This window comes from Pleuronectes platessa, chromosome 7 (assembly GCF_947347685.1).
Source record: "Pleuronectes platessa chromosome 7, fPlePla1.1, whole genome shotgun sequence".
NCBI classification, from domain to species: domain Eukaryota; kingdom Metazoa; phylum Chordata; class Actinopteri; order Pleuronectiformes; family Pleuronectidae; genus Pleuronectes; species Pleuronectes platessa.
Window position 1 is genome coordinate 7,418,471 of NC_070632.1, and position 25,268 is coordinate 7,443,738.

Sequence of the window (25,268 nt, forward strand, 5' to 3'; positions counted from 1 at the left end):
TTTTTTGGGGTGCTGGACTCATTTGTGCATCTCATGTGTTTGATTGGGCTGTGAGTCCGTCTGCAGATGCTCAGTGACATAGTTTTATATTAACTAAATGGACTGTTTTGGTTCTTGGCATATATTGTGCTTCCTCTGTTGTTTATCTTATATGAATCAATACAAATTGTAACGACAAATCACAATTTGTCTCATAGGGCTTAAAAAGGTGGGACACCCCCCGTCCTTAACCCTCAACAAGATAACTTAAATCAAAATTAGGTTACAAAATACTAAAATATTGACTTCCTGTATACTTATTTATTAAGGTCACAGTGAATTTGTTCACAAGGGCTCCTAATTCCATGTGCAGTGACATGATGAATAGATGTTCCAGGAATCTTTTAGGAATGTGCAATTGGTCCCCGAGAGAAGGTCCATTTGCCGGAGTAGAGAGGAGAAGTGTCAGGTTCAAGTTGAGCCAGAATTGAAGAGAACATCTAGTTATTGTCCAAGGTTGAGGAGGATTTCAAGGTCCGCTGACTTTTTGAAAAAAGGAAAACATTTGGTCCATCCAGTCCTGAGAGGCCGACAGGAATTTCGTCCTTGGATCAGAGAGCTCCAAAATGATCCTGATTGCTTCCAAGTCCATTTCAGGATGTCAGCTCAAGACTTCACGTGTGCATGTAAGCGTTTGAGCCAAGAGTTGTGTAGCTGATCACATCTGTGTTTCAAGCACCCTTGTGAATATCCTGCTTGGTTCAATAGCACATACCTCCGACAGGGCTCAACAGTGCCTTTAAATTCAATCAAGTTGCACCAAAATGGAATCACTCATAGATATCAGTCCTCAAAGAAAGACTGACATTCTACATCATTTTATTCTTGAGAGATTCACAAAAATGTTGCAATGTTTAAAAATAGAAATCCTGATTCGTCCCCTAAATTGAAACTGCTCCAAAAGGTCCTGGGTTCTTTCTTGGAAAGTATCTCATCATGTAGTTTTTTGTGAAATACGGTTAACTTGGTCCTTGGGTTAAAGTTTTAATCATTTAGGTTTTTGCGTTCGCTTGATACAGCTGTGACAGAATCAGACATGGGCGTTTTTGATTAACTTCCCAAAAGCCCAGGAAGGTTTACTGTTATTGTGCAACGATAAAAGCAGCGGATGTGTCTTCCATAGAATCAGCAGGTGAAATTATAGAAACCGGGAAACAGCAATATTACGATTAGGACAAACATGACGAGCCAAAGAAATGAAGGAATGGATGATCATCTTTGATCAATCAATAATTTCTCTCTCTGTCCTTTAAAAAAAAATTCATTTCACCAGCCCGTGTGATTTTCCGTTGTATTTTTTCCTCCTCCTGCTATGAGCTCACTGCCTTAATCATCAATGCACCACAGCATGAGGAATGCAAGAGCGAGGAGTGAGGTCCCGAGAAGGTCTCCCAGGGCTGTGAGGTAGGGTATTGAGTAACTGTCGGGGTCTTTACGCCTCCGCCACAGCCAGTGGACCATACAGTCGGCTGTACACAGCAGAGAGAAGACCTACGAGACAAGGAGGATGAGATTTATTTTTACAGCAGGCCGCGGAGGGAAACTGAACCCTGCCTCTGTCTCACCTGAATCAGGGAAGCAGACAAGAAGGCGACCGTCAGGAGAGGACCTGGTAACCTGGGGTCTCCTTTCATTAGGTTGATGGTGTATAAGAAGATGAACTGACCAGGGATGACCAAGAGAAGCAGGATCCGGGCAGAGCGGTGGTTTGCTCCTGCCAAGACAAAGCTGAACATCAGATTTCACATGTTCATTTGAATGGCCACTTATTTATTGACTAATTTCTACCTTTTATTAATCTCATGCTGTTGTCTTTGACTGAGGCTGTGAGATCCCAACCATTTGCAAAGAGACACCATAAAGTTCAGGCTTCAAGAGGCCATGAAGTAAAAGTCTCTGAGCAATAATCGTAATGCTAAAGTTTCCATTTAAGATAAACAATCTGGTCAATCTTCCACATGCACGTCTGCTAATGCATCATCACTTCCACAAATTACCCATTACACTATCTATCTATCTGTCTATGTGTGTACTGTGCTGGATTATTCCATTCTGGATTTTCTAATCTAATTTTTTTTAACATCATAGCCAACAAGTTTAGTTTTTTTAGCTTTTACAGTATGTGTGTAGAGGGAAAGGGCAATTCAACCGCTTTAAAGACCATTTATCACCTGAACCAAAGAAGGTGCGACAAGGGTTGTAGCAGCCCTGTCGCTCCTCTGGAAGATCTCCAGGTGGGAAATTCAAATGCAGATAAGTAGACAACCGACTCGCCTGTATGGAGACGAGGTTTCCTCCAATTCCTGAGAAGAAAAGAAATGTCGGGGGCAGGGGTCACCGGGTGTACCAGGTGATTTCACCTACTGTTCGACAACAAAGAGGGCCGCATTTTTACGATTGCAACATATTTAAATGTGACGACCGCCTTTGAAATCAAACTCGTGATAGCCTGGGCTCAATCTCACCTCTGGTCTAAACAACAGAGAAAGACAAAGCCTGTGGAGGAACACAACAACTGCATCGTTCACACATGAACAATGAAGATCAGAGATAATTTGCTCATGCAGACACCTTCACAACAGAATGACCTCACAGCTAGGACTGACATCAATTGCTACAATGACCCTGGTGAGGAACCACAAAACACAGCATCTACCATCCTTCAATCCATCCACCACTGATCCTTTGAGAAGATGACTTTACATAGTGTAAATTCAGAGGTGGATTATCATGATCGAATAATTTTAAGCCTGTATCATTCCACACACACACACACGCACACACGAACAAACAAACACAAAGCAGCCCATTTAATGCACATTTTCAGAAGACAACTCACCATTTATGACTGGAGCATAAATTATGAGGCCTGCCAAGTTTGGATTCGACATAGATTTGTCCAGAATAAGTCCTCCAATACTAAAAGAAGAAAAACAAACAGTTTTCAGAAGCTCTTTATGATCAGTACACTATTGGCACTTTAACACATCAACACCATGATATTCAGATTTTGGTCTCTGTTTATAAACACTGATAACTGTGTCATGATAGAACCTCAATCTTTTCAATCATTCATCAAAAGAGTGTTATGATGATTTTAAGTTCATTTAAATTATAGGCTAAGGTTACACAGACAAAAAGATTAAAGCTGTAGGGGTTATTAAAGGAAGACGGTGCTAAAAAATAGCAAAGTAATAAAATAACAATATCGATTAAAACTTTAAATTTGTGTATTTCAAATAAATAAATACACCAAGCTACAGAAATCTAAATGAAGAATTAGATAAAACAACTCTTGGTAACATGACGATTAAAGCCAGAGCACCAATAGCTGGTAACATGTTCATTAAGGCTGAGCTTTAAACATCTCAGCAAGTGAAAATGTGTGAATATCAGCATATAAAAGAGACCTTTCTTCAGACCTGGTCTAGACCACCACTGGTTTATATGATATTTGGTCTTTTTAATGTAGTATGTCGTATATTCCAATAAGAGATCTTTTGAGCATGGTTATAAAACATAATGACTTTTATGACGCCTTATGCTCAGACTTTTAAATACTATTCCAAATGTTTTCTGTTAGTTCCCTCCCTTCTCTGAACGTTCTTTGACCCGCTTATTTAATGGATGTTCTTCAACAGGTCCGTTAATCCTAAATACAAAGCACTCCCAAATTTGTCACCTTATCTCTAGTTTTCGGGTACACACCCCCCCCCCTATAAGAATTGTTGAGGCGGTGTGGCCTAGGGGGTAGAGTGGTCGTCCTCCAACAAGAAGGTTGCCAGTTCAATCCCCACTCTTCCCCATCTGCATGCCGAAGTGTCCTTGGCAAGATACTGAACCACTAAATGTAATGTAATGTAATGTTGTCTTGCAAGAGGCAAGGCAGATTTTCACTTATTCGCCTATGTGTTATCTCCGAGTTTCTAGAGCTCGTCCTGACCTGTAATACTTCTGAATAGTAAACTCTGCTATACTTCAAGTTCTTTATCCGGGGTTTCCTTCCTCAAACATTGACTTTGACGACACTCTGCTGCTTGAAAGAAACGACAATAACCTTTTTAATAAAATCTAAATCAACATTGTTTTTAAAACTCTGCCATTGGACTTCTTTAGTTTTCTTTTAAAGTAATATTTTAACTTTTCTAATCAATTCAGCATTTTTTCCCCAAGTCTTGACTCAGACCCTGATGTCAGTTTAATTTACACATGTGTAGTGTAGCCCTGTATGTGGATATGTGGATTACAGTGATTGGAGAGTTGTGATGTTTTTCCGACTCATACTCATACTCAATGTATTTCTAAACGTATTACTTATAAATATTGTGATTAAATGTCGAAGCTGGGGAAAGAGTCGGGTAGAAGGCTGAGGTAAGTACCTGCTGATGACCATTGCAGTAATGATTGGTTCCCAGCCTGTGCGCAGCAGGAGTCGACTGGCTGGGTGTTTGGAGGAGATCATCACCCACAGAGGGATCAGGCACAAAATCAACAGATCCACCAGGTACAGAACGTAGGGCTGCAGCTCTGTCCAGAGAAAAGAGTCTTTATTTAGACTTTCATTTCCATACTAATACATGATGGCTCTCCGATGCTTGTGAGACATGTGCAAAAGGAGGCATCTGCTGGTCAAAAGTGGAAACTGCTTGGGATCGTGCTCAGAGAAAGACCAAGTGTTTAAAACGTTCTCTGATCCTGAGCATGTGTTAGAGAATCAAACTGTCCTTGCTGATCCTCTTCTTTTTCATATAAAGTTTCTTTAGAGAAGGTTACGTACGTCGGCCACGTGCCATTTTCATTTAGTTTATCTTTTTAACAATAATCAGGTTATATTGTCGTATATTCGTTAGAGTAAAACATGTGGATATATGCTTACAAACACAAAGACATTCTCAGAGAGCCCACCATATGTGTGTCTTATTTACTTTACCCTTTGGGGGAAGACCTTTGACCTAGGGAACCATCTCTTACCAGTTAACAGATGGGCTCAGAAGGAATGTTCTTGACCAGTGTGCCTTCATGTTCGGACACAAAGATGTGCCCTTATCAGAAATCCCATGTGGGATGCATTATACCTGAAGTCATTGGTGGAACCAAACTCCCTATATATGTGTTCTTTCATCCCCTGCAAGTCAGATTTCACCATTTGGCTGTGTGATGTCTCAGAGTCTCTAGAGCTCGTCCTGACCTGTGATTTCTTGTAATAAACTTTGTTACACTGAAACTACTTGGTCCTCGGCGTCCTTCCTTCATCATCAACAACTTCAACAACACCCGGCTGCTTGTGTTTACTACAATATGCAATCTCAATGTCTTATATGTGCAATACTGTTACTGTTGGAAAAACTCTTGAGGAATGAGGATCAGGGGTGGAACCACAATTATTTTTTTCAGACGATTTGAATATTGTATAGAGTAGAAGATTTCCAATTTCTCAAACCATTATAAATCTTTTGGATCATTTAGAGGGCCTCTGTTCCAGGCTTTACTCAATTTTAAAGGCTCTGTTTCCGGACTCCATTAGAATATACATTTCTTTATGCTGAATAGACGATGCTGTCATGTGAAAGCCTAGAGTTGCAAAAATGTAATCTACATTGCCTGGTCTCAACCTGTATGGTGGGCCTCTGTCATCCCTTTGTATGAGATAAAATCAGTGTTTAACATGCGTGGCAACTAACTACATGAGAGAAAAGCCCCTTTGTGAATTATATATGTCTTGTGTGTATGTTTCCTTATGTTATGTTATGTTATCTTGTCTTATGTTGTCTTATGTTGTCTTATCTTGTCTTATCTTGTCTCATCTTGTCTTATCTTATCGTCCTCCTTTACCTGAGATAGAGTAGAACCACCAACTGCTGCAGGCCAGCAAGGCCAGAGTGATGAGATCCCCAAAGCTGGCGGCCATGGGTGTGGCCACGTTGTCAGGGTTGATCCCCAGTCGCATGGAGCCAAGGATCACTGCCACCATGATGATGCCTGGGCATGGTTAAAGACAGGGGGGAGTTCTCCATGTATGACGTGACTCTGAAGTCAGAACACGGATAAACTTTACTTTTACCATTTACATCAATTTCAACGATGAAAATAAGACTGTGTATCATGTCTTTATTCAAGTGTTACGCTAATGTTTTACTTGTCAACAGAAAACAATTTGATTTTGAGAGACTCTCCTTTTGTTAATAACTTCTGAACCAAGAGGATTCTTAATGTTGTAGAGGGAAAGAAAACCTGAACATTCAAAATGAGGATTTTATATCCACCAAGGCTCAGACCATGCATGACGCCTGCTACTTTACTGACTTGTAATGGGAAATTCTGTATTCAGATATGTTTAATGAAACAAATGACTTGTATGTAGAAGAATATTATTACAAATATATTTTATGTAGATAGACTTGTAACTTGTGGGGGTTTTGGAAGGGAACTAAGGTGTTTAGTGACTTCCTCTACTGCCACTCAGGTGTGTATTGCTGTAGACTCCTGCCTGTTGCTAAACAAAAGGTTTCAAAGCAGGGGCCAATCAGCAGATGGAGCAGAGGGGCTTTTAGGTGTGACTGACCAGAAGACGGGGGTATCTTGGAAACATGCTTTCACACTCAAGAGTCTCTCCTAGAGTCTGAGCAGAATCCTCATCTCATTGTGTTGTAAGACTTCAAAGAAGATCCCCTGGACATTGATTGAGACAGAATGTCACAACACCTGATTGGAACAGATGATTGGATAACGTACTGCCTCTGTGATAAGGAGGGGCTTGTTTAGTATAAATGAAGTGGACTTTTGATGGCGCAGGGCCATTGTGTGACAGTCTGTCACAGTGACCTAACCATTGAGCCACATTACGCAGACGGTTCAATTAAAACACCAGAAGATAACTTTTTGCTATGTCATGTATTGAAATTCCTATAACAGACCTTACAAACTTTTTATTTCAAACTCTTACCCGTATTTTGCATTTCTAATCATTGCAATTGTCTTGGTTTGTATAGTTTTCTTTTTCTCTACTGCAGCGACTGTGACAAAACCTTATTTCCATCCGAGAGATCAATAACGTATTTCTGATTCTGCTTCTGATTTTCACAGAAGGTCAGGGACAGCTGAACAGTTTGTGTTGTTACCTTGCAGCATTGAAGCAATGAAGGCAGTAGAAACACTGGTTGAACACAAAAGCACAACGTGATTGAAGGGCATCGTCCCTTCTGCCATCCAGCCCAGAAGAGTCGCCATCACAGAGGCCAGCAGACCCAGCACTGTGGCCTGCAACTGGGAAGTAAGAAAATATGAAAAAGATTTACTGGAGTTGAACTCACTTTTGCAGAAAAATAGATAAGGATTCAAAGATGCTTGATTTGAGTTAAGATATGTTACAAATAATGATATAAGACAAATGAAAAATAATAATGTACCTGCTTGAGTGCCAGGTTCCCAACGATCATCATCCACTTTTCGCGGGCAGATTCCATTTTCCCTGCATTTACCTGTATAAAATACAGTAGAACGTATAAATACATCACACTATATGTGTGTAGATCATTGAATTAATTGTACAGTGGAACTGTAAATTGGATTATGAGCTCAATGTTGTGTCAAATGACAAAAATCTAATTGAACATAAAAAGATAACTGGTCATAATCATTTGTTTTATTGATGTATATTTTTGTTTTAATATAGTTATTTATCTTTGCAGATAACCTCATATATAATTTTTTTTAAACAAACTTAACGAGAAAATGGAAAGAAAAATGGGTAATTACTGTGGGAAGTGCATTGCATTCACTTTTTTTATGTGATAATTATCTCAGAAAAAGGGAACTTTTTCCCCCTAAGTGAATGCAATACGCTACCGTAGAAGGTGGGGACTATTTTCACTGACTCCAGCGTTAATGTTTCCTAGAACTAGTCTCGGAAATTGTGAGTACGCTACGCTTCCGTAGAAAGAGAGATAAAAGGTGGTGACTAGTTTCAGCTGCGGATTAATACACACTTTATCCCAACACGGACTCAAGTCAAACCACAGTGTCAAGGTTTCCCAGAACGATGAGGAGTTTTAGTACTTTTTACACAGTTGAGATCTGTAGCACAGAGGAAAAATCTATCTTTGGATAGTTTATGAAGAATCTTTATGAAAATATTACATGGTTATATTATTTGCTTTTCCAGGAACACATCATTCCAGGCTAACCGAGTTGTTGGACTATTTATAGTAAATTGTTTTGCTGCCGAGGACTTCACAGGCCCGTGAGGAGTTTCACACCCATGATACAAAAGAGCAACGTATAATCCTGAGAGTCAGTGTTTCCTTGTCACTCAGATTTAGTTTTCTTCAACTTTGCCTTTGTTTATATTTTACATTTTACTGCACAGAGAATTTTATTATCTTACACTGAATGCAATCTACTAATCATGTGTGAGTGCGTGAGTGCTCACTCACAGCAGTCGAGAGTCTCGAGGCCAGAGTCATTTCTAGGTTCCCCTTCATGCCTAAGATAGCAGTGACCAAGATGAAGATTTCTTTGACTTCCCGGAACACGTCCCAGTCCTGCCAACACAACAGTTCAGAGATAAATGAGCTTCAGTTTACACCAACAGCACAAACACACAATACCCACGCAGTTTTAATACACCGATTTTTGAATTGGAATTAGTTTCCTTCTTCTCTGTCTTTCTTCCGTACCTGTTTTTCTTTAAGGAGAATGTCTTTGGCCATACAGTTTCCTTGATTCAGCAACCAGGCATTGTAAACTAAATGATGACCTCACTGTTGACCTCATCTTAAAGATTTCTGTGTCCTCACCTTAACAAAGTTTAGCAGCATCCCGGCCGAGACTGTCCCGAGCCCGGCCAAAAGAAACGGCACCAGGATCTGCAGCACCAAGGAACACACCGACTCCGCAGGTGCACTCGGGACGACTGCATCTTTTTCTGCCGTGGATCCAGTGACCCTTGAACTTCCGTAGAGTTTATCGGGGAGCAAGTAGTCCGTCTCGGTTAACTCCCTAGGCTTGATCTGCAATCTGGTGTCAACCGGTAAAAGGTTCTCCTTGGAGCTGTGTGGTTGTGGACTCCCAGAGTGTTGGGATGAGGAGGGATTCGTTCTGGACGGTTGACTTTGGCTTCTTGTGGGTTGTTGATCGTCCTGGGACCTCGAGACAACCATGGTGTGCAGTGAGGTTTGTGGCAGGATGTTTCTCCCGCTGCTCCGGCTACTAAGAAATCCTTTAACTGGTCACAGTTTGCTAAAACAGGAGATAAGTTTATTTTACAGGCAAAGATAGAATAAAGTAGAATGGCACTAAGTAGAGTTCAAACCTTCATAACAGTCCCCCCATGAAACCGTAGTGAAATTCAGTTGATACATATATTCATTGGATAAATCCCCTATAAATTCTTGATTTCTTTCATAAAGTTTCATGAATTATTTTCAAAAATGTCTATTGCAAAGCTTAAGATATTGAAAAAGAGAACTGGATCCCCTGATCTGTATCAGTGCCCAAATGTAATGGGTCAATGGATGGTTTCAGTGTCATCTGATGGTGGAAATTGCCATGATTATCATTCTTTATGCCAGCCTCAGCAACACTGAGGCCATGTTGTCTGACAGAGACAATGCACTTCATTCTGAAAAATTCCTAAGAGATGATCAGGTGCGAAAAAAGCTAAGGTCATCAAGTTATGAGAGAGGAAATGTACAAAATGTAAAAATAAGTTTAACATAATGGATACACTTAACACGTAACACTGGAACAAAATGTATCAAAGATGCCTCATATGTTTCAAAAGGTTTAACTAGAGTTTGAACTGTAACTTTATTGGAAATAAGCATTTTTGCATGATGTTAAATATTGAGTCTGATGATAATCCAAGCAACAGCTGGATTATCATCTGACTTCGTGGGAGGCAACGACAGGTTATTCAAGGTGTTTAATGTTGTCTATGTGGAATCCTGCTGTGATGTCCTTGAGTAAGTCGATGCTAGTAGATGCTCAAAAGGTACGTGAAAGATTATCAGGAAACATCAAACTGACGTGAAGGAGACACAGTCCAATGAGGGGATTTCCACCATCAGCCACAAACCTGACATACTTTTAATTCTCGTGTCAAATTAATTTGCAACACTCTCTGAGAGCGTCTCTCTCTCTCGTCCCAGCAACTTTGCAAACACAGATAAAGCCCAGTTAAGTAAAGTAAATTTAAAAAAAAGTCAGTTTATTTTGACAGCAGCAGTCTTTTCTTAAGATTCAAAAGAGTAAAGAGTAAACAAATGCCTTACCCTTAATGTGAGACCATGGGAGGAGAAGAGACATCTGTTCTTCTCACAGTCCACTGCTGGTGACACAGACTCTTCCTTGTGGCCTCTGTCGTCGTCTGATTGGTGTGCCGAGTCTTCACTGTGGAATTACCCGAACCGTCCTACACACACATACACACACACACACACACACACACATACACACACACACACACACACACACATACACATAACTCACACTGTCACCTCATGTATCACGTCTCGTGCTTGCACAGCCTGTGTATAACCTGTATATGACAGACAGCACTAAACACAAAGTTTAGGTCTGGCTTCTGACTTTATCATTGTGCGACTGTTTACTTGTTTAAAGGAACAAGCACTGCCAAGCACAGCGACTAAAGGGCGTAAACTACATGAATTTACAGTATATATGCCTAAATGGGATCTTTGCAGACACAAAGCATATAGATGTGGGATGTAGCATACAATAAGGGCTTGGTACCAAAGTGTCTCCTTGGATATTAGGCCTCAAAAAGAATTTTGATGGTCAAAGGTCGAGTTCGCTGTGACCTCACAAACGTTTTTGATATCGCAAGAACATCTGCAAGGATTCATAAAAAGAAAATAATAATAGTCCTTACAATTTCCATAGGGCCTCCCAGTGTCTCCTAATGTTCGATGCTCAGGCCCGGTGTGAACGTGGCGTGGGTTCAAAGTTTGATAACACGACATCAAAACACTTTGGTAACGATTTGAGCATGTTAAAGCCCTCGGACACACATGGACCATGAATCCTTTGATGCTGATAATGCAGGAGAGGCTACAACCAAAAACAAAGGACGCTGGACTTCAAACCTGTCTCAGAGCTGTGGCAGCTGCTGATATATATACTTTTTTTTTTTCAGGCAAATGATTTGGCATTTTGAGGGCTTTAACATCCTCAAATCATTACCAAAGTTTGTAGAAAATTAGAAAGTGGTGAAAAATGGAACGTAGCACCAGAGTTCACATTAACCGATCTTCCCACAAATCGATACACAGGTGTATCATGATAAGACCAACAAAAACGTCTAAAGGAGCATTTTGAAGCACGCAACAGGAAGCCCGCCATTTTGTATTGGCATTTTGAGGGTTAATTGATCAGCATCAATGATTAATGATTAATTTTGCATGGTTTTTTTCTCAATGCATGAAATAATAGCTCGACAACTTCACACATTAGTATTAAAAAGACAGCATCACTTATCAAGTCAATCAATAAAAATGTATTTGCATTGCTTAAATTCACAAATGTGATTTCTCTCTGTGGGGTTTACAAATCTCTCTTAAAGGACAAAAATATTCACATAATACACCACTCACAGCACACAGGCTGTAATACTTTCTGAAACTTCTCTCTCCTTCTCAGCATCCGCACCAGGTGAATCATTCACTGTCCCCAGCTCCATCGCTTGTCAATTCCCAGGGCACTCCCTTGCCCAATGTCCAATTTGGCCACATGTGTAACAGGCAAAAGTTCTTCCCCTTGAAGAAGAAGACCCTTGACTTGGTTTCGATACGCCGCCAGCTGTGCCATTTGCAGTTTCTCTGTCAACTGCCCCCTCCTTCTCTTTTTCTTGTTGTTCAAGAGTTTCTCAACACGGATAGCATGTAATTTAAACTGTCCCAAAGATTAGCAGACTCCCAAGCAAATGCAGCTTGCTTGCATCATCTCACTGATCTCCATCTTCATCAGCAGTCTCTGCAGTTCAGTTCAAAGTTCAAATTGCACTGCTTTCTGCCCTCCCCCACTCTACACTTGTGTGTGAAATGAAGTGGTAGATTCTTCCTTATCAGTGAATGTCAATGGTCTGCAAAGCTGCAGACCATTATTATTATTATAGTTATTATGTTATTTTTTCATACTACTCGTAGTAATAGTATAATTTGTATTTCTATCTATCTATCTATCTATCTATCTATCTAACTATCTATCTATCTATATATCTATATATCCATCCATCCATCCGTCTTTCTAATTATCTTTCCATCCCTCTATCCATCTTTCTATTTATCTATTCATCAACTTCCGCGGACTCCACTTCCCATGAACCCTAGCGACCATTCACAGAATCATGAGACCCATCATGGGACCGAGTCTCTCCTCAGTGTAGCAGCGGGCTCTCAGGGTCTCTTCTCCGGGCAGAATGGCGGTGGAAACCATCGCACCTGACTGGGAGTTTGACCGTTTTGACGACGGTTCACAGAGTAAGTGACGAGTCCTGACATGTAGACATAAACAAGAAACAAACATGGCGACACGCTGCAGCTAGCCACATTAGCCTCCTGTGCTAGCTTTCGCTGCTGGCTAGATGCCCTGCCACCGGGCTCAGTCTATTTACTGGATTAATAAAGATATGTCCACTCATCTCGCTTGATATTTACTGACAGGACTTCATCAGCACAGCCAGGTTCGCTCACGTTTAAAGTGTAAACTCGTGTAACAGCAGGCAGGGACGTGTTAGCTGTCAGTACTAGCCGGCTACCTGTCAAATAAGGCTAATCACAGTGTATGACAGTACACAAACATTACCTTCACTTAAGATAACATCATCTTACGTTACTTTTATTCACGTAAACAAAACACAGGATTAAAGGGCAACAGTTTAAAGGTAAAGTATCAACGTTGGCGTTTGAGTGTTTTCTGTATTTGTGCTGGTTCCTCTTTCTGCCTCGTATGCAAATACAAAGCTGGGTTGTTGTGCAGGAGGTAATCCTCATCCAGTTGTTAATCATGATCCTTTACCATCATTCAAACCTATGTAAATACACATGTGTCTGTCAGAGCTGGGAGCAAAGCCTCAGTGACAGTTTCATGCATCTGCTGTGGATGAAGAAAACACCTGCAAAGTTATTTTGACTCCGCTTTACAACAATATATTTATCCCTGTATCATCTTCATCAGTAGCAATATAACAAAGGTCAAATACACATCAATGTATGGCTAATGCAGTGATGAGGTATCAAATACGTAATTGATCTACCTCCGATTTGTCGTCCACTGTCCGTAAAGACAAGTTTAAAACCACAACCTTCACTTTAAATCAGTCTTTAAACTTATAAAACATAATGGGATATTTATCGTGGGGATTATTAACATCAACTGATATGATTGTTTTTTTATCTCAAAGTAATTTTTGGGCGATGTGCTCCAACTCATATGGTGAAGGACGCAGTGTTTGGCCTTGGTAGAGTTATGTGCTCTACTGAGTGCCATTAACATAAGGGAGGAGAAGCAGAAAATATCCAAAGGGTGAAGTAAAGTTCAGGAACATGAAAATCATGAGTACACTCCCCCTCCTGACAATGTCCTTCATCTCACTCTCCCACCAATCATACAGAAATACACACTGAGGTCCAGCTGAAGAACTACAATAAGTTCCTGGAGGAGTACACCTCTCAGCTGAGGGGCATCGAGGAGGCGCTGGATGACTCCATCGGAGACGTGTGGGACTTCACTCTGGACCCCATCGCCCTGAAGGTAAAAACCCCGTTTGCCGAACATCAACCTGAGCTTTCACACAGTTGAGTTCACACAGTTGAGTTCACACAGTTGGAACTTGCACAATTTCCTTCCCAATACGTTGTGTTACTCTCTTTCAGCTCATCCCATACGAGCAGTCGTCTTTACTGGAGTTAATTAAAACAGACAACAAGGTAAGAAAAGAGCACGAGTCTGGAACAGTTGAAGTTTCAGATCCACAAAGTTTTTTTTTTTTCTTTACAATAATCCGTCTTGTTTTCTGTGGTGTTCAGGTTCTAAATAAAGTCATCACAGTTTATGCTGCACTCTGTAGTGAGGTGAAGAAACTCAAGTATGAGGTAAGTACTGTCAAACGATGCACTCTTCACTTTGTTGGAGATACAAAGTTTAACACTGGCCCAGATTCTATTCTCTCCTCACCTTCTTTCTAGTTCAAAACTTCTGACTCATCCACTGGTGTCGTATTTCCTTTTAGTGAGTTTTGGTATTAGTTCACTGGTTTTTAATGGTTTCATTAAATAACTGGTTATCAGTCCAACTCGGACACCGTTATACATCTTAGTCATCAGAGGCTTTTGAACTGAGCCTCTAATCGGTATGTCTTCTTTCACCATTAGACTTAACTAGGGTTGATTCTTCGTTCCTCACATATTACAGAGGGCTTTTCATGGTTAATTTTACTTTTAAGCATGATATATAGTGCTGTCATTTGAGAGTGTCCAACTGCAATTAGAACTGCAGCTTGATGCTGAGCTAGGGTCTTTCTTATCTCCTCAGTATATCACATAGACTTTTATAGCCTCATTAGCAGGCCGCTACAACTGTTTGACTTGGATCGCCTCCAGCTCTGATGCTCTCGGTACACAGACACAAAGTATAAGTACAATAGCTTGCAAAGAATAAATGTATACAGAGTCTGTAATTGTTGTGCTTATGAAATGCAAATTCAGATTTCCTGCCTGATATTTATGTTCACCTACAGGCAGAAACCAAGTTCTACAATGGCTTGTTGTATTACGGAGAAGGAGGTAAGCAGTCAGCCAGCAGTACTTCCTCATTTCACCGCTTTTCTTACTTTAAACCTTCTGCTTTTTAAAGAATTGATGTGTAGTAAACACAAGCAGCCGGGTGTTGTTGAAGTTGTTGATGATGAAGGAAGGACGCTGAGGACCAAGTAGTTTCAGTGTAACAAAGTTTATTACAAGAAATCACAGGTCAGGACGAGCTCTAGAGACTCTGAGACATCACACAGCCAAATGGTGAAATCTGACTTGCAGGGGATGAAAGCATACATATATAGGGAGTTTGGTTCCACCCATGACTTCAGGTATAATGCATCCCACATGGGATTTCTGACTGAATAAGGGCACATCTTTGTGTCCGAACATGAAGGCACACTGGTCAAGAACATTCCTTCTGAGCCCATCTGTTAACTGGTAAGAGATGGTTCCCTAGGTCAAAGGTCGTCCCCCAAAGGGTAAAGTAAATAAGACACACATCTGGTGGACTCTCTGAGAATGTCTTTGTGTTTGTAAGCATATATCCACATGTTTTACTCTAACGAATATACGACAGATGCAAATACGTTGTTTATGTACTTTTGTGTTGCAGTGTCTGACACCGGTGTGGTTGAAGGAGAGTCACAGATTCAGATGGGTAGATTCATCTCATTACTGCAAGTGAGTAATCAGTCATTTGTTTTATTGATAAGATCATTTACTGGAGAAAACGCTGAGAGCTTCTCTCTTTGCTCTTTGTACAGGAACTGTCGTGCTTTGTGTCCAGATGTTATGAAGTGGTGGTCAACATTGTTCACCAGCTGGCTGCCCTCTACAACAGCAACAAGTGAGACGCATGAACAGAAGCCAGTCAGTGTTGCACAGTGGATATACTGTCTGGCTGGATTGGTTTAAATACCCTCGTTGTGAAGAGTCTTTACCCACTTAACATGGAGGCAAAAACAGAATGTGCAGAATGCAGTTCTGGTTTAAATATCCACATAATGTTTCTGCTCTGTTACAACATTTCTCTTCCCTTATCTTAGGGGTGCAACGAAGATCATTGAGTCATCAGGCGTCCATTTCCAGGTTGGTTTATGATGTAATGATTCTTTTTTTGTGTGTGTCTGTGTCTTGAGTATTAAATATGTCTCACTGTGTCTGTTTTGTGTTTTCCTGCTGCAGACTGTGTACGAACACCTCGGAGATTTGTTAGTGGTGCTGCTCACGCTGGATGAGATTCTTGAGAATCATGGCACACTGAAAGATCACTGGAAGATGTATAAAAGGTGAACACACACGCACACGCACACGCACACACGCACACACACACATCCTGTTACCCTCTGTCTTCTCCTCTCTCCCTCCCACACACACCACACACATACCAGTTTGCAACCAGTAAGATAACATACAGACAGAAGGGCTATTTTGTATTCACCTTTTACCCTTAAATCTAATGCATTTTTATGATCATTCATTGTTTGTTGCCGTCAATAACTGCATCATTCTATCACAGGTTATTGAAATCAGTGCACCATAACCCTGGGAAATTTTCCATCCCTGAAGAGAAGCTGAAACCGTTTGAGAAGCTCCTGCTCAAGCTGGAGGGGCAGCTGCTGGATGGCATGATACTGCAGGTAACTTAAAAGCAAATATAAAATTATATTAAACAAACTACAGACTTATAATTCTCACTTTGCTTCTGACCTTCAATAAAATGAGCTGGTTTGCAGTTCAGAATGGAATGTGGTTTTATTGCCTCTGTCTGATATCACCTGATAGGAAGCATCCTCCCTCTGAGAAGGGAGAGAGAGGAAGCACTTTCTCATGGGGGTTGCTCGTCGGTTCTGGGCATCATTATTTGTTGACCTCCTTCAGCCTGTGACATCTGACTAATCCATAGTGTTAGTCATTGCTAAATATAAGGTTCAAAGCAGATTGTTTGGAAGAACAGCATCCTTTCCTGCCTGAAATGGAGGTTTTATGAGATGAAGGTTAGGTAGAGTTCAACCTCCAGGTCACAGTGACGACTGAGGCCAGGAAAGTCCACTACAACCAAGTACTTGATCACTGATCTCCTAATCTTTACGATGTGTGACAGGCCTGCGTGGAACAGAGATTTGACGACCATGGAGAAGGAGTGGCTGTTGCCAAAAACAGCGTCTTTGCTGAGGAATTTGCGATCAACATTCGCACCATATTCACCAACGTTGAGTCAAAGATTGGTCAGTTTCTTCTCCCAGGAAAACTTAGTTTGACCGGTGGTACCCTTCGCTTGCAACTTTGAAATATCTTCTTTGTGTTCATGTGGTTTTCAGGTGAACCTACAGAAATTGACCAGAGGGACAAATATGCTGGCGTCTGTGGTCTCTTTGTGCTTCACTTTCACATCTTCAGGAGTGTGGACAAAAAGCTGTTCAAGGCCCTGCTTGATGTCTGTAAAAAGGTACTTTTGTCTTTTGTAATGGAAAATTCTACTGTTCGAGACTGTGTCTAGACATGGCATCCTGTTTCGTTGCTGTGTCTAAAGGTGAGCAGTCTGTTGCCCTGCCTGTACTGTGCTGATCTGATAATCTGCCTGCCCAACGTGTGCAGCACATGTGTTTTCGTGAAGTTCCTGCTACTGTTTTGCGGAACTCGGGGGGGCTTCTTAACTGCCAGTTCTTGAGAGGCTCTTTGCACTCTCAAGCAGACAGCCTTGCTCTCCGTTTGACTTATGTCCGAAGCTTCGTAATAAAGACAGATAAACTGTTTGATTCACTCTTTATTCCTGACGACGACGTAAAATTGCCATAAGACTTTCCATCTTTAGTAGAGACTCCCTTTCCTGATCCTGGTTTCAAACTGGATCTGGTGGATTTAAATGTGGTTTCATAAGGTGACTGTTGGGCCTTGGTAGACGTGCATACTTCCTGAGAGCCTTTCTAGTTTTCATGTGTGTTTATGTCTGCCCCCTTCCTCCAGGTTCCCGCTGTCACTTTGATTGCAAACATCATCTGGTTTCCTGACACGTTCCTCATTGGTAAAGTCCCAGCTGCAGCTAAACTGATGGATAAGAAGAATCTACAGGGCATCAGAGGGCAGAGAGACACCTACCTGCAGCAGAGAGCTCAGACGCTAACAAAGTCAGTAGTGTCCAAACTCAGTCACACTAGTTCTGTTGAAGCCAGATTGTTATGCCTCCGCGCCGGCGAGAGCCAGTGGCTGGAGTCATTATGTTTTAAGTTTTTATGTCCATCTGTCAGTACGGTGGCCTCACAAAGTCTGTCTATGTTTTTCTTCGTCATGATATTTGAAGATAAGCATGTGGGGATGTCTTCAAATTTGATACAAACATTCACTTAGACTCAAAGATTAACTGATTAGATTATGGTTATGAATCTGGAGAAAAGGGTGAGTTTAGATATGTAAACAGAATCTGCACTGTTGTCATTTCTCTTCAGGGATGTTCAGTCCTACTACGTGTTCGTAACCTCATGGATGATGAAGATGGAGTCCATCTTGTCCAAAGAACATAAAGGGGACAAGTTGGCAGAGGACCTTAACAGCAGGTGTAATGTGTTTGTACAGGTAAAGACAGCACAGCAGAAACTACACTGATGCATACAAACATCGCTTTTAGGTTTTTAAGTCTCCATGAACCAAGAGAAATAAGTGTATTATGCTCATTTATTTATTTGTTAACTGACAAACTTTCTGTAAGTGTCCTTTCATAAAATACCACTCTGAAAGTCCCCTCTTGTCCCGGTCCTCACAGGGAATCCTGTATGCGTACGGCATCGGCACTATTATCAAGACCACCATGAACATGTACATGTCAATGCAGCGGCCCATGACCAAGACCTCGGTCAAAGCACTCTGTCGACTGGTTGAATTGCTCAAGGTGTGTGGGTGTGTGCACCAGAGACTGTTTCCATGCTTCATACCAGTACCTTTATTAAAATGAGGTTTAATCCCGTTTCCCTTCAGGCTGTGGAGCACACGTTTCACAGGCGTTCTATGGTTGTAGCCGACTCTGTGTCTCACATCACTCAGCAGCTGCAGTCACAGGCCCTGAATGCCATCGGCACAGCCAAGGTAAACACAGCCCAAAAATATCTATTCAAATGCTTAGTATTTACAGAAGGAGTTCATGTAGTTTCTCTTTTCATCTTATTTGACACTTAATGTGTTAAACTCCCTGAAGAAACGGGTGATCTCTGACAAGAAGTACAGTGAGCAGCGACTGGATGTGCTGTCCTCTCTGGTGCTGGCAGAAAATGCCCTCAGTGGACCCAGCACAAAAGAGCGCCGCCTTGTGGTGTCTCTGGCTCTGTGCGTCGGCACTCAGCTGGTATGTCGGGGAAAACAAATGGTTAATGGGATATAGACACTTCTGTTTCATTCTTATTTCCTTTGACTCTTAGCTTGACACTGAAATCAATCTCTCGCTCCTTCCAGAAAACGTTCAAAGACGAGGAACTGCTCCCGCTGCAGCTTGTGCTGAAGAAGCTGGATCTGATCAGTGAGCTGCGTGAGAGGTGGGGTGTCTTTCTTCTTCTTTTGATTAGAAACAAAGTTTCCAGTGCTAGATTTATAATTGGTGTATGATGAAATCTGTGTCCTTGAGAAGTTGAGATGCCACTTGGTGGGGGGGCAATGTCACGGGTGGCTCTGACTTCTTTCTGAAGGAGGATCATAGAGTTTTGTTCTGATCTGACTGGCTCACAGTCAGACGGGTCAAATCAACCACTAATCATCTACATTTGAGATGTCCTTAAGGACGGTTAATGTCTGACCTTATCAGAAATGTGTTTTCATGAAGCAATTTTTTTTTTTTTTTTACATACTGTAGGAGTCATACCTAAGGAATTTTTAATTTGTTTTCCTCAGGGTCAAGATACAGTGCGACTGTAGTTTCCTCTACTGGCACCGAGCTGTGTTTCCCATCTACTTAGATGACGTGTATGACAATGCGGTGGACGCAGCAAGAATACACGTACAAGATTTAAAACATTGTATATGCATTTTAATTTGAATACATGCACTTTGTTTTGATTATGTTTTTTAATCGTCACCTCTACTTCTGCCCTTGTTCTGTCCCCTTGATGATGTCTGATTGGCCGGAGCAGTACATGTTTAGCGCGCTGAGGGACAGTGTGCCGTCCATGTTACATGCCAAACACATGGAGTCATGTGACCAGCTACTGGAGAGCTATGACAAGGAGATCATGGATGTTTTCAACGAGGTGAGAGCAGATGAAATGTTGCAGAAAGAGGAAATGTACAGGAATCCAATCATCACAACACAGTGTTGATTTAGGAGATGGTGTTTCAACATGGAGGTTGAGGATGTGATTGTACATATGTGGACTTTGTTGTGTCGTAGCCTAAGTGATTAGGTTTTTTGTTTGTAGTTTTACTGTGGATTTTGTTTTATTTTTCTCGTGCAGCACCTACTGGACAAGCTCTGTAAGGAGATAGAGAAGGACCTGCGTCTCTCCGTTCACACTCACCTGAAGCTGGACGACAGGAACCCTTTCAAAGTTGGCATGAAGGATCTGGCTCACTTCTTCTCCCTCAAACCCGTCCGCTTCTTCAACCGCTTCATTCATATCAAAGGTGCTGGGAAACCTTTTTTCATTCATGCACACAGATTGTTTGTTGTTGCTGGATGTTGGAGCAATTTTTGGGGGCAACTTTTGCTGCTGATTCAGAAACTTTCTAAAAGATTTCTTCTCATCCTTACATCTATAAAGTTGATGTTTTATTAAAAACTGAATCGTGTCAGTAAAACGGAGTGGAGTGTGTGTTGTGTAATGCTGACCCCTGCTGGTAAGCTAACTCGGTGTTGACATTGCAGCCTACGTGACTCACTACCTGGACAAAACCTTCTACAACCTGACCACCGTGGCTCTGCATGACTGGGCCACCTACAGCGAGATGAGGAACCTCGCCACACAGCGTTACGGACTCACCATGACAGAGGCTCACCTGCCCAGCCAGACACTGGAACAGGTCTGTGTGACGGCACCTTACACATCATTGAAAAGATAATTTTACATGTGTTTTTTGAAATGTAAACTAAATGATTTGACTGTACTGTGATGAAACACATTAATGTCACATTACATGATGCTTATAGTGCCACCGGCCCTGATATTAACATCCAACCTGATCTGATCACAAGTGGCCAGCGCTGAGTACGTGTGTTCACACCTGACATTAAAATGGATCCTGGATGTGTCTCCTGTGAACACGGTTTGTGTGTTGGCATGAGAGAGAGGGAGAGACGCTGGATAAATCTTTTTGCAGCTGCAGTGAAGAAAGATTTCACCAATTTAAGAAAAGTGTCATGATGTCGTTGTCAGTGTTGATATCTTGGTGATGGCGACATACGAATCAGCATGGGGGCACAGTTGAGAGTGAAAAAAGGTTCTGTTCACTTATCAGACTGGGGTAATTGTGAACTTACTCTGTAATAGAAGTGGATGTTTTAATATAGTGTAGCAGATTAATGGATGATTAACTGTTTCCTCTGTGTTCGCCCTCAGGGTTTAGACGTCCTGGAGATAATGAGGAACATTCATGTTTTTGTCTCACGTTACCTTTACAACCTCAACAACCAGGTGAGACTCTGAGCCTCCTCGTTCTCCTTCTGTATGTTGAACCCAGTGGATATCGAGTCTTTCATTTAATCCATCGCTCTCCGATAGATCTTCATAGAGAAGGCAAGTAACAACAAGCACTTGAACACCATCAACATCCGCCACATTGCCAACTCCATCCGAACCCACGGCACCGGCATCATGAACACCACGGTGAGCTCCCAGGAGACGCAGAGGAGTTTGAGAACTTTTCCACTTAAGTATTTGTTTGTTTCTCACCTGTTGCACATCTCCCCCCCCCCCCCCCCCCCCCCCCCGCTTTCATCAGGTGAATTTCACCTACCAGTTCCTGCGTAAGAAGTTTTACATCTTCAGCCAGTTTATGTACGACGAACACATCAAGTCCAGACTCATCAAGGACATCCGCTTCTTCAGAGAGACAAAGGACCAGTCTGATCAGAAGGTGAGAGACGACTGGGGATGAGCTTTCTCCTCAAAGCTCATCACTTTATTTCACCAGGTACACAAACACAGCAAAGTGTTTTCCTCCAGTCAGAAAGTTGTAAAACCAGTTCAATGATCATGCATGAGAGCTGCAGAGCCTGTCATCAGTGATTAAGACAAAACTAATCAACCATAGAGGAGGTTAATGTGTCACATCAGTAATCAATTCTCTGCAACAAGGTCTAGATTTTCTGTTCTTGGAACCAGTTGGATTCCAGTAATAACTCTGAAGTCTGCTGTAACAAATGTTTTATTACATCACCGGGGACAAGGACATGATTTCCCTCCCAGCTGCTGTTTAACTCTTTGTTTTTGTCTCAGTATCCGTTTGAGCGAGCGGAGAAGTTCAACCGTGGCATCAGGAAGCTGGGAATCAGTCCTGATGGACAGAGCTACCTGGACCAGTTCCGACAGCTCATCAGCCAGATCGGTGAGAAAATACCATTCAACTAATTCAACTCGTTCATCATAGAAATTAGGTCAGCCAACACCAATTTGACCCTGTTTTCCTCTCAGGTAACGCCATGGGCTACGTTCGCATGATCCGCTCTGGAGGCCTCCACTGTTGCAGCAGTGCTATCAGGTGGGTAGACAGTTGTTGTAGCACTGTGTAATAAACAATGCTCCCTTTGATTGAATATGAATATGATCGAATAGGAATGAAAAAGTCTTCAAAACCGTAACTATGCTCAAAAACCTGGATGCATTTACAAGAGTTCTCCCTTTTATTCTGGCATTTCTTTCTACTATGTTTTATGCCCGTGTCGGTTGCAGGTTTGTTCCTGACCTGGAGGACATTGTGAACTTTGAGGAGCTGGTGAAGGAAGAGGGACTTTCAGAGGAGACTCTAAAAGCTGCTAGGTGGGCACAACTTCATAATATAAGTGTTGTAGGTTATTGTTATTATTGCAACTCCAGTGGATGTTGACAGCGACGGTTTATGATAAGATATCTGCGCTGCATTTCCATTTTTAAACCTCAAGGTGGCACCATAGTTCACCACAAAAATGTGAATGACACGTCACCTGCTATTTGGACAGTTAATCTTAAAACTCTCTGTGTTTTTATTCCCAGTGTCTTAGATTCGGTGCTGGGGGATCTGACCAGCAACTCTGCCGAGGGGACGGAGTACTTCAAGATGCTGGTGGCGGTGTTTGCAGCGGAGTTTCGCAGTGCCAAGAATATGCACCTGAGGAACTTCTACATGATTGTACCCCCCCTGGTCAGAACTGAGTCTCTTTTCATTTGTGTGTCAGCTTTGTTCTTATTCCTTCTTACCAACAACAGACAGTGGCCGGTGGCAACTGGTTTTCGAGTTGTTCTTCCACCTGTCCCATTTTAACAAAACATCATATCTCAACAACAGCCCTGGGCAACTTCTTGCTGTTAACCATTCATCCCTGATTCCAAGTGAACTCAGGGATGAATTCATTACAATTTGCTGGGACAGGAAAGACACTGGGACCTTTTGGGAAATTTTTCAAATTTTGTCAAATGTCCAGACATGCAGCACTTTTAATAATTGATGCACGAACAAATCTCTCTTGTAGACGGTGAATTTCGTGGAGCACTCGATCAACTGCAAAGAGAAACTCAACAAAAAAAACAAAAGTGGAGCAGCTTTCACAGACGACGGCTTTGCTATGGGTAATAAATCACATTTGATTGAAGCAGCTTCATGCTTCACTGCCTCTGTGCAGGGTCATGACTGTCTCAATCTGACTCTCTCTCTAAGGTGTGGCGTACATCCTGAAGCTGCTGGACCAGTATCTGGAGTTCGACTCGCTGCACTGGTTCCAGGCCGTCAGAGATAAGTACAAGAAAGAGATGAACGCGGTGGTGAAGGAGCAGAACGTCCAGTCGGCCAGTCAGGATGAAAAACTGCTGCAAACTATGAACCTCACCCAGAAGAGGCTGGACATCTACCTGCAGGTACATTCTTACGTTTTCTGCCTTTTCAGTGTCTCTCCGGAGATTCTGCTGTCTGTCTTTGAAATGCAGAGTTATAAAGCAACAAGGAAATCCAAGGAAGGGAAGTGTTATGATCATGTTTGCGGGATGCTTCACACTGAACTCTTTGTCTTCCTCTCTCTCCCTGCAGGAGTTTGAACTGCTCCACTTCTCCCTGAGCAGCGCTAGGATCTTCTTCAGAGCAGACAAGACCGCCGCCGAAGAGACTCAGGAGAAGAAGGACAGAGGTCGGCTGGTGTTCTGATGATTAACGAAGCCTTGAATTATGCACATCTGACCCTGTTACATGGGCTTATTGTAGATGATGTTTCATGATTAATGAATGAGGAGGTCTGTGCCTTCATCCTTTTAGATTTCACTAGTAACTTGAAACATTTTCTCCTCCAGAAGAAGCTTCCAAAGCAGGAGGAGCTTCAGACGACTCCAGCACGACTGACCCGGCCTCAAAGTGAAGCTAGCGGACGATGTTGTCCTGTTGGATTGTAAAGTATGAGAAGACTGCGTGCACCTGTCGAGCAGAAGAGTGGAGAGAAGATCTCAGAGATAAGAGACTTGAAACAACAGGCGATGTTCGTCAGACTCTTTGTGTCCCACAACGAAGGGATTATCTTCATCACAGAATGAATGTTTTTCATCATCAAGTGCTACAGCAGCAAGTGTCTGTTTCTTTGTTTCCGTTCTACAGAAACAAATGAGTTTCGCCCTTCATCTGTCGGCTTCTCATCGATTCACTTTGAATTCGTAGTGTTTAAACAAGCAAGTGCAGTTTGAAACGTGCTGCGGTGAGACGAGCGTGAGGTGGAGGTGAATCAGTTCCAGTGCAAATAGCCTTTTGCTACTTTTACACTTCAAGAACTGGATTGTTTTTTACTACAGTAGAAGCCTCAGCTGCTCTGCGCCCTCCGCCGACCAGAGTTCGATCATCGACTAGTTTGCATGTGATCTCATTTCAGTGCTGTTGTGATTGTGTGTGGCCTTCGATAGCAGCTCTGTGCACTGCAGCACACGAGCGAGGACTCTTTAGAATGTTTTTCCATTTAAACCCTTTATTGTTAGTGTGCCATATTTCTCAACTACTTCTTTTTGTTAGTTTTATACATCGTATCAACCAAGGTGTCTGAGCGCCTTTCTAAACTATGGATAATCCTAATTAATTACGCCAACACACATCAGGTTCTTGATCTGAGTGTTAATTTCTCTGCAGCGCATTTATATTTTATATGTGAACATGTGGACATGAGGCCAGTTTGGTCAAAGACTACATTCCATGAATTAACCTGCTTGAAGAGAAAAGTCTCTTAAGAATAATAAAACTTGCACTTTCAATAGACTTCACTTTGTCAGTCTTGACTTTGTACTGAAGAGTGAAGGTCTCGCTGCACAGGAAACAAGC

The 25,268-nt window shown here is 41.9% G+C and overlaps 2 protein-coding genes across 3 annotated transcripts; one reads left to right on the top strand and one right to left on the bottom strand.

Moving 5' to 3' along the window:
* Positions 1–913: 913 nt before the first annotated feature.
* slc41a2a (solute carrier family 41 member 2a) lies at positions 914–8,870 on the bottom strand. The gene is made up of 10 exons (XM_053426258.1): positions 8,835–8,870; positions 8,472–8,579; positions 7,446–7,517; positions 7,158–7,302; positions 5,872–6,018; positions 4,419–4,584; positions 2,879–2,958; positions 2,211–2,342; positions 1,605–1,753; positions 914–1,530 (listed from the first exon to the last, which is right to left on the bottom strand). Exons 1-10 carry the CDS (start codon positions 8,853–8,855, stop codon positions 1,366–1,368), a joined length of 1,185 nt encoding a protein of 394 aa, XP_053282233.1. The 5' UTR covers positions 8,856–8,870; the 3' UTR covers positions 914–1,365.
* A 3,517-nt stretch (positions 8,871–12,387) lies between these two features.
* Positions 12,388–25,205, top strand: washc4 (WASH complex subunit 4). 2 transcript variants are annotated; one of them, XM_053426259.1, is made up of 33 exons: positions 12,388–12,536; positions 13,670–13,809; positions 13,932–13,985; positions 14,085–14,150; positions 14,795–14,840; positions 15,424–15,491; positions 15,575–15,657; positions 15,857–15,899; positions 15,996–16,099; positions 16,330–16,450; positions 16,915–17,038; positions 17,132–17,259; positions 17,778–17,938; positions 18,257–18,383; positions 18,571–18,696; positions 18,783–18,890; positions 19,000–19,146; positions 19,254–19,333; positions 19,686–19,791; positions 19,925–20,041; positions 20,246–20,414; positions 20,656–20,810; positions 21,347–21,421; positions 21,509–21,613; positions 21,729–21,863; positions 22,226–22,334; positions 22,421–22,487; positions 22,679–22,765; positions 22,979–23,126; positions 23,455–23,551; positions 23,640–23,836; positions 24,006–24,102; positions 24,263–25,205. In XM_053426259.1, the coding sequence occupies exons 1-33, from the start codon at positions 12,476–12,478 to the stop codon at positions 24,325–24,327; spliced, it is 3,516 nt and encodes a 1,171-aa protein (XP_053282234.1). In that variant the 5' UTR covers positions 12,388–12,475; the 3' UTR covers positions 24,328–25,205. The 2 variants fall into 2 exon arrangements, with proteins under 2 accessions (XP_053282234.1, XP_053282235.1); XM_053426260.1 differs by having other exon boundaries at positions 24,266–25,205.
* The last annotated feature ends 63 nt before the right edge of the window (positions 25,206–25,268 follow it).

Bases quoted from the DNA above. Each gene is read 5' to 3' on its own strand.
- slc41a2a (XM_053426258.1), bottom strand. From the start codon at position 8,855: ATGCTGCTAAACTTTGTTAAG. The intron at 7,518-8,471 runs GTGAGTGAGCAC...TATTTTATACAG, and splicing joins CCTCGAGACTCTCGACTGCT to GTAAATGCAGGGAAAATGGA. The intron at 4,585-5,871 runs GTAAAGGAGGAC...GTCTAAATAAAG, and splicing joins GTGGTTCTACTCTATCTCAG to ACTCTTTTCTCTGGACAGAG.
- washc4 (XM_053426259.1), top strand. From the start codon at position 12,476: ATGGCGGTGGAAACCATCGCACCTGACTGGGAGTTTGACCGTTTTGAC. The intron at 13,810-13,931 runs GTAAAAACCCCG...ACTCTCTTTCAG, and splicing joins TGGACCCCATCGCCCTGAAG to CTCATCCCATACGAGCAGTC. The intron at 21,614-21,728 runs GTGAGCTCCCAG...CGCTTTCATCAG, and splicing joins CCGGCATCATGAACACCACG to GTGAATTTCACCTACCAGTT.